We start from the raw sequence: 12,507 nt of genomic DNA, 5'->3' as shown, positions 1-12,507 counted from the left end.
ATTTTTAAGCTATACCTAACTCTCCAAGCTCTTGATTTGGATAATGCAATGCCTTTTGCCCTCCAAACTTTCCATCCAAACTCAGAAGCCAAATCGATTAAGTTTCCAAAGGATACTTGTGTAGTGATCCCTTTTTTTTCTGTGACTATTAAAATACAGAAAATGTAGTAGTGTGTTTATTAACAATATGTACAAACAGTATCTGTTTATACCTGACTTTACGGTCAGGCGTTTTTCCCTATAGTATCTGTAGACCTAACTTAACAGTTTGGATTAAATTTGTTATTGCAAAATACACCATGAATTTGGGTGATTCCATTAAAAACATCTTTTATATTATGTAGTAATATCAGTATATAAATAAGGTTACAGAGTTATCGAAATTAATAAGTGAGGGGCGACATGGTTCACAGAATACCCAGTATTGTGTGTGTGTCTGTGTCTGTGTCCTTTTTACTATCTCTTGGTCTCTGTGCTAATAGCATTGTACTTATTTCTACTTAATGATCTGTTGAAAGTAGATTGCCTTTGGCTAAGAATGTTATCAATGAGATAAAATGGTAGCCCTACATTTTCTCAGCAGTGCCAGGATTGGGATGTATAGTTTAATGGTTGGACTCTTTCTCTGAAGCCCTCATTTGCTCAGTTAGCAGAGGCCCAATAAGGTAAAGTGGATTTTTGTAATGTCGGCATCTCTTTATTAGGAATCCCCGGTACCATCCAACAGTTTTTTAAAGCATCTCGGGCGCTTGCTCATACTGTGTAGTTGTTTGCTAACAACCCGGGTGATTGAGAAAGAAAGCATAGAGACTAGAATTTTTCCATCTAGTCCTGCAATGAGGTTTGAGCAGGAGAGGAGAGCGCTTCCCTCCTCTTCCAGAAGGGGGCAGCATTCACTAGGCCCTTGGCTCACATCCCCTGGCAAGTTTCTGGAACACACTGGAACAAGGTGGGAGAAAGCAGTTTCAGGTGAGCGAATGTAGCTGCTTAGAGGAGCAGGGGTTCTGTGCAGAAAATGGTAAGGAATCGACGGCTTTGTATATTCTTGGTTTGCAGCTTTAGGCGGTGCTATGTCGAGAACTCATTCTGGGTAACGGTTTCATGCTTTCCTTATCACCCCTCTTGTGTGCAGATTGGATGAACTGAACCTCTCCTGGTGCTATGAATTCACTGAAAAGCATGTGCAGGTGGCTGTCGCACACGTGTCAGAGACTGTCACCCAGCTGAATCTCAGCGGGTACCGAAAGAATCTGCAGAGATCGGGTAAGACCTGCCGGGCTGCCGGCCCCTTAACCACAGCAGCCACGACAATAACAGCAGGTTTGACTTCTCGAGCATCTCCTAGGCGTGGTCCTCCATAAGTTGTCTCATTTAATCCAGCGCATGTGTTCCTATTCCTATTTTTCAGATGAGGTAGCAGCTGGCTGATCAGAAGGGTCAGGTAAATGCCAACAGCTAGTGGGTAGCAGGGTTGGAATCCAGAATCTGAAAGTGGAAACCTTTATCCTTTAAAGCAATTTATGTTTAAGCAGAAGAAGTTCTTTTCATTAACTAAATTGTTAGCTAAAACCCCAACATAAAAATCGATCGGTGCAGCGTTTGATCAGTATTAAGCTGTGGTTCTCAACTGCGGATAATTTTGCCTGCAAGGGGACATTTGGCGAAGTCTGGAGACATTTTTGACTCTCACGGCTGCAGTGGTGTTACTGGCATCTGGTGGGTAGAAGCCAGGAATGCTGGTGAACAAGGCACAGGACAGCAGAATAACACACCAAAAAGAATCTGGTCCTAAATGTCAGTAGCGCCAAGGTTGAAAACCCTGTTTATAAACCCTCTTTCATATGTATAACTAACTCTTCTCAATTCAGTCTAAGAAGGCAATGAGGTTTTTTAGACAAACACAGACTTTTGAAATCAGGGATAATGTGTGACAAAGTCTTTATAAGCCTGAACGTTCAGTTATGCTTTGTCTTATTTGTCTAATATTGACAGAATCTTAATTTGCAAAGATAAGTTTTTGCAAATGGCAAGGTTTTTTTTTTATTAAAGTGTAATTGATATATAATATATAAGTTACAGGTATACAACAGAGTGATTCACAATTTTTAAAGGTTATACTACTTTTATAGTTATTATAAAATATTGGCTATATTCCCCATGTTGTACAATATATCCTTGTAGCTTATTTTATACCTAACAGTTTGTACCTCTTCATCCCCTACCCCTGTATTGCCCCTTGTCCCTTCTTCTCCCCACTGGCCACCGCTAGTTTGTTCTCTATATCTGTGAGTCTGCCTCTTTTTTGTGATATTCACTAGTTTGTTGTATTTTTTAGATTCCTCCTATAAGTGATAGCATACAATAGTTATCTTTCTCTGTCTGGCTTATTTCACTTAGCATTTTCACAGTTCCCTTCGTGATCTTGGGCTGTGGGTTGCACAAAGCCTAGTTAAGCCAGCCACATACCTCAGCGCTACCCTCGTGTCTTGATGGTGGTGTCAGCTCATCTGAGTATAAGTGTTTTTATTTATTATAGTTTTTAATATACTTAAAAAGATTTGAACCAAACATTTGCAGAATGTGTCTAACAGAAAAATGTTCTGTTCTACATTTTTTCCCTTTAAACACAATTTTCAGTCTGGTTATAGTATTATATAGTCATTCTCAAATATACCCAAAACATGTAAAAACACAAAAACAAATCAATAATCCCGCTAACATTTTGCCAGTCTTTTTTCCTGTTAAAAAGTGTTTTTTTTAATGGGACATGGTGTATGGAATTCTTTGTAACATGTTTTTATTTCAGGTAACCCCATTTTAGTCGCTACACAAATGTCATTTTCAGTGGCTGTGTGATATTCCATCAAATATATTTATGTTGATTCATTCATAACTTATTCAGTTGATCTCCTTGTAATGAATGTTTAGAATCTTTGCAGTTTTTCCCTTTTTTTTTTTTGCGGTACGCAGGCCTGTCGGTGTTGTGGCCTCTCCCGTTGCGGAGCACAGGCTCCAGACGCACAGGCTCAGCGGCCGTGGCTCATGGGCCCAGCCGCTCCGCGGCATGTGGGATCTTCCCGGACCGGGGTACGAACCTGCGTCCCCTGCATCGGCAGGCGGACTCTCAACCACTGCGCCACCAGGGAAGCCCAGTTTTTCCCTTTTATAAACAACTTTGGTATGGACAGAAGTGAACCTTTGAGTTCATTTCTAAGTGGAATTGCCAGCTCAGGGATTAGGTTCCGTTCTCAAGTTTTGGATAGTTATTGCCAAGTTGCCTTCCACGGATTTTAAACTCCCACCAGTGAGCATCCTCTGCACAGTGAATCCCACCCCTGGTTCTTCCCTCTTCATCCCCAAGAGAAGACAGTGCCCTTTGTACATTTCTGCCCATATCTGAATTTCCCACTTCTTTATTGAGAGTTTTTCTGTAATGAACCAAGGTTCTGGGTGCAAGGTCGAGAACCTCTGCTGTAGGCAGACTGCTGTAAACTGTGTCCAAGTTTGGCTTAAAACCCTTTTCTTTGTTCCTCCGAAAAAGAACAAATCGCCTTTTTACTGAGTTTTGGCAGGAATAATAGGTGGTAAAATCCTGCTTGCTAGACACATTCAGGGCAAGGACACAGACGCGGAGTAGAAGTTGAGGTGTTAGTTTCCTTAATTATACAGTGGGAGTCAAAGATTTTTAAATGGATGTCTTTAGCAGTGGCGCACACTATTTCATTGTTTAGGTGGTAATACAGATTTTGTATTTTAGCTCCAAGCCTGGTGCCAGACCTCCTGGGGTCAAGTACCCACTCTGCCATTTGCTGGGGAGCCTTGAGCAAGTTGCTTAACCTTTCTGTTCCTCCATTTCTCATCAATAAAATGGAGATAACAGAACCCGCCTCTTAGAGTAAGGAATAAATGGGTTAATACGTGTACAGGATGTTGAATTATTCTTGGCACATAATGAGAGATCAGTAACGGTTGCCTGTTGATTTTTTTTTTTTTTTTTTTTGCGGTACGCGGGCCTCTCACTGTTGTGGCCTCTCGTGTTGCGGAGCACAGGCTCCGGACGCGCAGGCTCAGCGGCCATGGCTCACGGGCCCAGCCGCTCCACGGCATGTGGGATCTTCCCGGACCGGGGCACGAACCCGTGTCCCCTGCATCGGCAGGCGGACTCTCAACCACTGCGCCACCAGGGAAGCCCGCCTGTTGATGTTTTCATTCTCTACCCAGATGAGCACTGAATGAGGTTTGGAGGACCTAGCTTTTGGTCTTGGATTTACTTGGACTTCTCTAGCTAGAATTGTCTCTCTTTTAAAATGACAGGTTAGATTAGGTGGTTTCTAAGATCCCTTCTAACTCAAGTGAAATGAAGGAGACAGTGAAGAGGAATCTTGGTGGGGACTGCTGTTTACTAACTCTTCCCACCGAGGGAAGACCGCGGCTTCAACAAGGGCTGGAGACAGAGACTGACCAGTTTTATCCCCCAAGGTTTCGTTCTTTCCCAGGTGGTGGCAAAATAAGATTGTATCTGGTTGTGGATTTTGTGGGTGGCTGGCTGGCTGGCGAGGTGATGGGTCACTTAAAATTGTGCTGTGCGCTTCTTTATTTTTTAGTGACTAATGAGGCAAATTTATTCCAATTTATTGAGCCCCTATAATGCATAAAGCCCTGTTCAGACTTGGGAGGCGTGGCCTTGAACAGAACAGAGAAAGTCATCCTTGTGAAGCTTCCATTCTGGTGGGGAAGGCAGACAATCAACAAGGAATTAAATGTGATAAAAGGAGGTGAAAATGCAAGGAGGAAGAATTTAAAGCACAGTGCTTAGGTGGAGTGTGGCGGGTAGGGGGCTCTTTTCAGATGGAATGGTCAAAGAGAAGGCCTCCCTGAGGAAGTGACACTTGAGCACAGACCTGAAGGAGTGAAGGAGTGAGCTGTGTAGATATGTAAGCAAAGAACATTCTAGAACTAAGGACCAACAAGTGCCTTTGGAGGAAAGTCACACATGCTACTTTGTAATCAGAAAATGAATCAATAAATGTTATTTATTTTTTAAAATAGACAAACTTTATTAATGTGTGAGGTTTTTTCCTCTCGGTTTGGGAGCCAGTGAGGGGGGAGGCAAGGAGGACCGTGGTAGGAGCTGAGATAGCTGGGGCATGCTCTCTAAGCCAGGGCAAAAGCTCTGTTTCCATTGTTTTTCCTGAGTAAGATGGGAAGCCATTGGAGTGTTTTGAGCAGGAGTGAAATGATCTGACTCACCTTTGAAGTCTCCTTCTGGTGCTGTGCTGGGAAAAGGCTGCTGGAGACTAGGGTGGTAACATTTGAGGAAGTAAGAAGTGATCCGATTTCAGACACAGTTTGAAAGCCGACCTAACAGGATTTGGTAACAGATTGGATGTGGGATATGAGGAAACAGTCAAGTACGACTCCCAGGGTTTTGGCTACAGCAACTGGATTGGTGAAGTTCCCACTTACTAAGATGGGGAAGACTTTAGGGAAGGAGCAGATTGAGAGGAGAAATCAAGCGTTTGGTTTTAGGCATAAATTTGAGATGCTTATCACATAGCCCAGTGGGCGTGTTGGCTGTGTTGAAAATGCAAGTCTAGGATTCAGGGGAGGGGATGGGACTGAAGATGTAGCTGTGAGAAGGGAAAAAAAAAAAAAAACCTCAAACATCAGTAAAATTTGTCTATTTTTCAAAGTAAATAACACTGATTCATTTTCTGATTACAAAGTACTGCATGTGACTTTCTTCCAAATTCTGAAAAGTTATCTCTGATCCTACCATCATTGGTGACTGTAGTTAACATTTGGATTATTTTCTTCCAGCCTTCCAACCCCCAACCCCCTTTCTTTCTGTGTGTGTTTGTGTGTAAATATGAGTTTGTGTGTTTTAACTAAATTGAGATTATAATGCATTTTATATATTTTGTTTTGTTTTCACTATACAACATATCCTGAGTATTTTTTCATGTCACAAAATGTTACTAAAAAGCTTTTTAATAGCTGCTATTAGCATTGTGCTCCATAGATTGGATGAAGGTTAACCTATTAAAGTAATCAGGGGAGGGACTTTTGTAACTGTCACTACAATGAATATCTTAATGCCTATCTCTAATTATTTTTCTAAAAGTGGAATTACTGAGCCAAAGAGCTAAATGTGTAATACCCTGAACACTTTTTTTTTTAAAAAGATCAGTTCACTCAAAAAAAAAATCAGGTCTTCTGAAAGGCTGCATAAAATTAAATATCCACTTTTAGTATATGGGGGGACCTGCTTTATGATAGTTCATCAATTCTGGGCATTATAATAGGATTTGTTTTTCATTTGATGGCAGAAAAGCAATAATTTTATTTTGCATTTCTTGCTCCATTTTTATTTTGTCTATATTTTGGAAAGTATCTGTTTATGTTCCTTTTTTTTTTAATACTCTTTATATAATAAGACCACTAACTCTGTTGGAAACATTTATTCTCAGTTTTCTGATACCTCTTCAATTCTGCTTGTGTTCTGTTTTGCTTTAACATGGTAGAGTTTTTAAAAATGTATGTAACAGGGGACTTCCCTCGTGGTCCAGTGGTTAAGACTCTGCGCTTCCAATGCAGGGGGCCAGGTTCAATCCCTGGTCAGGGAACCAAGATCCCACACGCTGCAGCTAAGCCCACGCGCTGCAACTACTGAGCCTGCGTGCTGTAGAGCCTGCACGCCGCAACTAGAGGAGCCCACATGCCTCAATGAAGACCCAGCACAACCAAAATAAATAAAAATTAAAAAAAAATTTATGTAGTAAATTATCAGTGTTCCCTTTATGTTTAGAAGCTCCTTACCTATCCCAAGATGCAATGAATAATTATTCATTTTTGCATTTGGAAGTTTTTAACATGTAGAATTTATTTGGATATTTTATTTGAGCTGGAGAAGTAAATTTTTTCCAGTTGTGGTAGCCATATTATTTTTTAATAATCCATGATCTCCCCCACTGATTTTGAGTGGTACCGTTATGATATGTTGTTTGTTTATATATATTGTGCTGTTTGGTTTTGCTTCTTGCTATTGTGAATAGGACTTGTTTTTCCCTATTTCCAGCCAGCTATTGCGGGCACATAGACAAGCTAAGGAGTTTGTTTTCCAGTCATTTTACACAGTTAGTTCTCTTACTGTGTATTTCCAGTAGTTTTTCCGATGATTCTCTTGGATTTTCCAGGTAGAAAGTCTTATATGCCAAGATGATAATTTTGTTTTTTGTCTCTAATAGTGAGTGACTCTAATTGCACCATTCTGAATTTCCAGCACAATGTGAAATGAAGTATTGACAGCAGGGATCCTTGTCTGATTCCTCATTTGATAGTGACCATCATTTTTTTTCTAGATGTCTCTACCTTAGTTGGAAGATGTCCCAGTCTTGTCCACCTAGACTTAAGGTATGTTTTTATTGAAGACAAAAAATTTTTTTAAAAATGAAAATTCATGATTCCTCACTGAATGAAGAAAGGATCTTAATATGTTGACTTGAAGGAACTAAGCGATAAGACTATTCCTGTCTTCTCCATCTGGTATTGATGGCTAGATTTTGAATTTTTCCTTCTGTTACAGCGATAGTGTCATGCTGAAAAGTGACTGCTTTCCGGAATTTTTCCAGCTCAACTACCTCCAACACCTATCACTCAGTCGGTGCTATGACATAATACCTGAAACTTTACTGTAAGTAGTTTTGTTTTCTAAAGCAAGCAGAGGGCAGGGACCAAAAGAGATGTCCCTTGGTGGTAAAATCCATTATTAACAGCAGATGTTTAAAACTTACTTAAACATCAAATTAGTGTACCACACACTGATTAGGAAAGACTAGCAAAATAGAAAAACCAAGGCAAAATTTTTTGCTTAAAATGTCTAGTAAAGTTGAGTGGATTGAGGTAGTTTACTAAACATTTATTTAGCCATGAGCGAGTTTAAATATTAGAATACTGTACTACTACTTGTGGAGAACTTACAAAAGCGGGAGAAGATAGCCTTTACTCCCAGGAAGCTCAGATTATATGACGGGGTAGGCAGACCCAGTGTGTGTGCGTGTGTGCGTGCGTGCGCGCGCGTGTGTGTGTGTTTCCGAAACTTTTCAAGTCTACTAGAGTTGATTCCAAAAACCTTCATCTGAGCTTAGAGGAAAAATTCTGTAATCTAGTGGCATCTGTCCTGGATGGTCAAGGAATGGAAAAAATAAACAATTTAAGTAGTAAGTATTGTAAGAGTGATTGATGCTCTCTTTGAAAAGGGGGGAGATTGAGATCCAGAAGAGTAAAGTAACTTACCCAAAGCTGAATAGTGAGTTACTGGCTGAGCTGGGTCTGCATTCCAGGTCTCCTGGACACGTGCAAAGTAGTCTGTATCTAATCTGGTAGCTGTTACAGGGATTAATTTTGTACCTGCTCAGCAACTTCCACAAAATCAAGGCAGTGCCAACAAAAACAGAATTGGGTCCATCTTCCTTTTAAGAAGTGCTATATCCAAGTCATCCTGGAAATAACATCATCTCTGTAGTTTTAAGAAGTTTTCCTATATTTCAAAGGGCTGGAAAATTCTTCCTTGGTTCAAATATAACTGTATAGCAGTTTTATTAAAAACCTCAAGAAGTCAGTATCTTGGATTTGGCCTGGTGCCCTTCTTTCACATTCCAACCAGTATGCCCTGAATTAGGCTGCTGACCTCATTGAAACTCACCATCCATATGAAGGTGATCAAGCTTCTGGTTCCTACCAAAGAAAAGTGGTGAATTGGAGCACAGAATTTATGTAGTCCTCAAATTACTGGTTTGCATCTTGTAAGTTAGTTTCAAGAATTGATGAATATAGCAGCACTGTTTACAGTAGCCAAGACATGGAAGCAACTTAAATGTCCATCAACAGATGAATGGATAAAGAAGATGTGAGATATATATATATATATATATATATATATATACACCATGTATATACAATGGAATATTACTCAGCCGTAAAAATAAATGAAATAATGCCATTTGCAGCAACATGGATAGACCTAAAGATTATCATACTAAGTAAAGTAAATCAGACAGAAAAAGGAAAATATCATGTGATATCACTTATATGGGGAATCTAAAAAGATACAAGTGAACTTATCTATAGAACAGAAATAGACTCACAGACATTGAAAACAAATTTATGGTTATCAAAGGGGAAAGGGCAGCAGTGGGGAGAGATAAATTAGGAGTTTGGGATTAACAGATACACACCACTATATATAAAATAGATAAACAGCAAGGACCTATATTCAGTATCTTGGAATATAGCACAGGGAACTATATTCAAGATCTTGTAATAACCTATAATGGAAAAGAATCTGAAAAAGAATATATGTATACATATATATAACTAAGTCACTTTGCTCTATACCAATATAACATTGTAAATCAACTATACTTCAATTTTTAAAAAATAATTTTTTTAAAAAAAGGAATTAATGAATAAATCAGATACTTCAGCTACATAGAGTTAACTAGTAGAATTAGGGAATCTGGTAATTACATTTTTTAATAAATCACTGTAATTAATCTTGGGGCTCAGGGTCTGAGCGGGTATCTCATTTGGGAAAGCACTGCCTAAAAGGAATGCTAGTATTTAGTTTCAGGGCTCTCAGATGTTGGGGTCTCAATTCATATGCATGGAACTCTTATTAAAATCTCCTGCCACTTGAATTTTCTAGCATCCAGAACTCCTAGGAGCCTGCAGTGTCCACCCAAAAAGGCATCTCTGTCAACCATGCTTTCCTGTCCTTGCCATCTAGGCTTCAGCTTCATTGCCTGTGCAGCGTCCTGGAGTGCAGTGATCATTCTTTTTTGGTTGCTTTTCTGAAGAGAATCTATCCACGTGTCTTACTTTTGTTCTTTCTCTCCAGAGAGAAAGAAGCTAAGCAGAGAATCCCCAAATGCTTTCTCTTGAGCAGAGGCTAGGGGGAGGCTGTGAGCCTTCACATATTTTTATCCAGTGGGATGATAATACTTTCATAGTAATATCTGCAGCAGTGTGAATTGATGGTTCAGAGCGTGGGCCTGAAGCCACAGACCTAGGTGTGAACCCTCACAGCATTGTTGTAACTGATTTGTCTAGATATTGTCTCGAAATAAGGGAAACAGGGGCATCAGGAGTTTAGTGACAAGCCAGACCACCAGAATAGAGTGAGAACAGACAGAAGAAAGATGCTGTCCTTGAACTTTAAGGTAAAAGAGTATGTTTCTAGTGTACTGGTTTACCTTGTGAATCCATTAAGATGAGTTTGCTAGTACCCTATCCTTAAAAGTTTCTCCAGGTAAAATGTCTTGCCCTCCAATTTCAGTCATTCTGGCGGCTGATGTCCGTGAAATGCATAGTAAGAATTCTAGGATCCTCAACAATAATTTCCAGAAAGTCATTTGTGCTAAAGAATTTTCATTTCTTATCTCAGAAGTGGGAAAATAAAATTTGAATGTGTTTCTTCTGTAATGATAACGCTTTAAAATACTTGGGAAAATGTAGGTTTTTTTGTCTGCAGGACATATACCCTCATTGTATTTATTCCCTTACTCCTTAATTGATCTGATTTCCTTATATCCAAAAGTCCTTCTAATTATTCTGTATTTCTCATTCAAGTAAGAAATCTAAGCTGGAGATAGTAAAGTGATCTGAGATTAGGAGAGACTAAATAATAACTCCTGTAGGATAATTTGTAGTTGAGGAATTTCAGATTTTGTAAGGAAAATGGGATTATGTAGATGAGGTAAGCAGTGAACCTGTGAAAGGTTTATAAATACCTTTTGTTTACTAACTAAAGACACTTTAAGACATCAGTGTCATTTTATACTGCTTAAGTTAGAAATCATGGCTCTTAAACTATTCATACCTATTTACTCTCCCTTCGTTGGCTTTTTAGTCTCTTGTAGTTTCAAAGAGATGCTTGCATATGTGTTCTGCTGTGTTGTAGGTGATACACATACAAGAGGCTTGTTGTTGGTGTTGTTTTTCGTTTTTTTGTTCTCCTTAAAATTTTAGAGACTTTCTGGTTTTTCGACTTGGGAATGATCATTCGTCCACCATCCCATCTTACACCGCTCACTTCTTACTCACATGGAAACACCTGAGTGTCTTCTAAGTGTCTGGTGTAATTTCCTTCCTCACTAAGCTCTTTTGAAGTGCTGTTGCAAGAACACTTCCTCTTCTATCATCTGCCATTCCTCGTCACTCCCACCTGTAGTTTCTTCTTTTAAATACTATCCACTGCAGAATGTCTTACAATTTGGCTAATCTGGAGATCGCAGAAACCGAATTCTCATGACTATGACAAAGTTCTCATACTCAGATTTCACATAAGAGAGATTTAAGTTTGGGACAGGATTGCTATCATCTTCAGTGATAATAAGTATAAACACCTATGTATACTGACCTTTCTTTACACTCCTGTTTCTTTTGTTTCTTTTTTTTCAAAATAAGTTTATTTATTTTATTTTTGGCTGCATTGGGTCTTCATTGCTGCACGTGGGTTTTCTCTAGTTGCGGCAAGCGGGGGCTACTCTTCGTTGTGGTGCACGGGCTTCTCATTGCGGTGGCTTCTCTTGTTGCAGAGCACGGGCTCTAGGCGCACAGACCTCAGTAGTTGTGGCTCACGGGCTCAGGAGTTGTGGCTTATGGGCTCTAGAGCACAGGCTCAGTAGTTGTGGTGCACCGGCTTACTTGCTCTGCGGCATGTGGGATCTTCCCTGACCAGGGCTTGAACCTGCATCCCCTGCCTTGGCAGGCGGATTCCTAACTACTGTGCCACCACTGTGCCACCCATGCACTCCTGTTTCTGTTCCAGAGATTAGCTTACTTTACAAACAACAACAGTTTGTTCTTGCTGACTTTCTTTTCAGTCTGTTGTGACCTCTGGATCTTAGCGCCCCCTTAGGAACACCAAGCATATTTATTTTACTTGGATAGTATTTTCTAAATTACCCTTCCTCATGTTTTCAGCTAATGTATGTAAACACCTATGGAGTTTAAAACACTTTCTTGAATGTAGAATAAATACGTTTAGAGGGGGAGTGGGAAGAGTGGGAGAGCAGGTTTAGTAATGAAGGGCCTAAGGCCAACAGAGTGTTTGGAGTTCTGTAAACATGAGGGAGCTGGGGCTTCCCTGGTGGCGCAGTGGTTGAGAGTCTGCCTGCCGATGCAGGGGACACAGGTTCGTGCCCCGGTCCGGGAAGATCCCACATGCCGCAGAGCAGCTGGGCCCGTGAGCCATGGCCGCTGAGCCTGCGTGTCCGGAGCCTGTGCTCCGCAACGGGAGAGGCCACAACAGTGAGAGGCCCACGTACCAAAAAAAAAAAAAAAAAAAACATGAGGGAGGTATCAAAGATTTTTGAGCATGGGAAGGACATAGTCTGAGCTAGGCTTTACGAAGATGCCTTGGTCATTGGTATATACACTAAGCTGAAAGGAAGAAAGATTGGAGGCAAGGTGACAATTATTATCAGGAAGGTTTATTTTTTTAAG

General features: G+C 40.2%; 1 protein-coding gene across 2 annotated transcripts in view; it reads left to right on the top strand.

The window, feature by feature from the left end:
- The window catches only part of SKP2 (S-phase kinase associated protein 2), a 57,768-nt gene that overhangs the window by 16,890 nt on the left and 28,371 nt on the right, over positions 1-12,507 (top strand). For both annotated transcript variants that reach the window (XM_060009592.1, XM_060009591.1), the window contains exons 7-9: positions 1,133-1,263; positions 7,362-7,413; positions 7,586-7,693. In XM_060009592.1, the coding sequence (XP_059865575.1) occupies positions 1,133-1,263; positions 7,362-7,413; positions 7,586-7,693 (291 nt within the window). The remainder of the gene's footprint in view (positions 1-1,132; positions 1,264-7,361; positions 7,414-7,585; positions 7,694-12,507) is intronic.

The sequence above is a fragment of the Delphinus delphis genome, chromosome 3, assembly GCF_949987515.2.
Source record: "Delphinus delphis chromosome 3, mDelDel1.2, whole genome shotgun sequence".
Taxonomy (NCBI): Eukaryota; Metazoa; Chordata; class Mammalia; order Artiodactyla; family Delphinidae; genus Delphinus; species Delphinus delphis.
The sequence above is the reverse complement of the archived record's forward strand: the minus strand, read 5'-3'. Positions and strand labels throughout refer to the sequence as shown.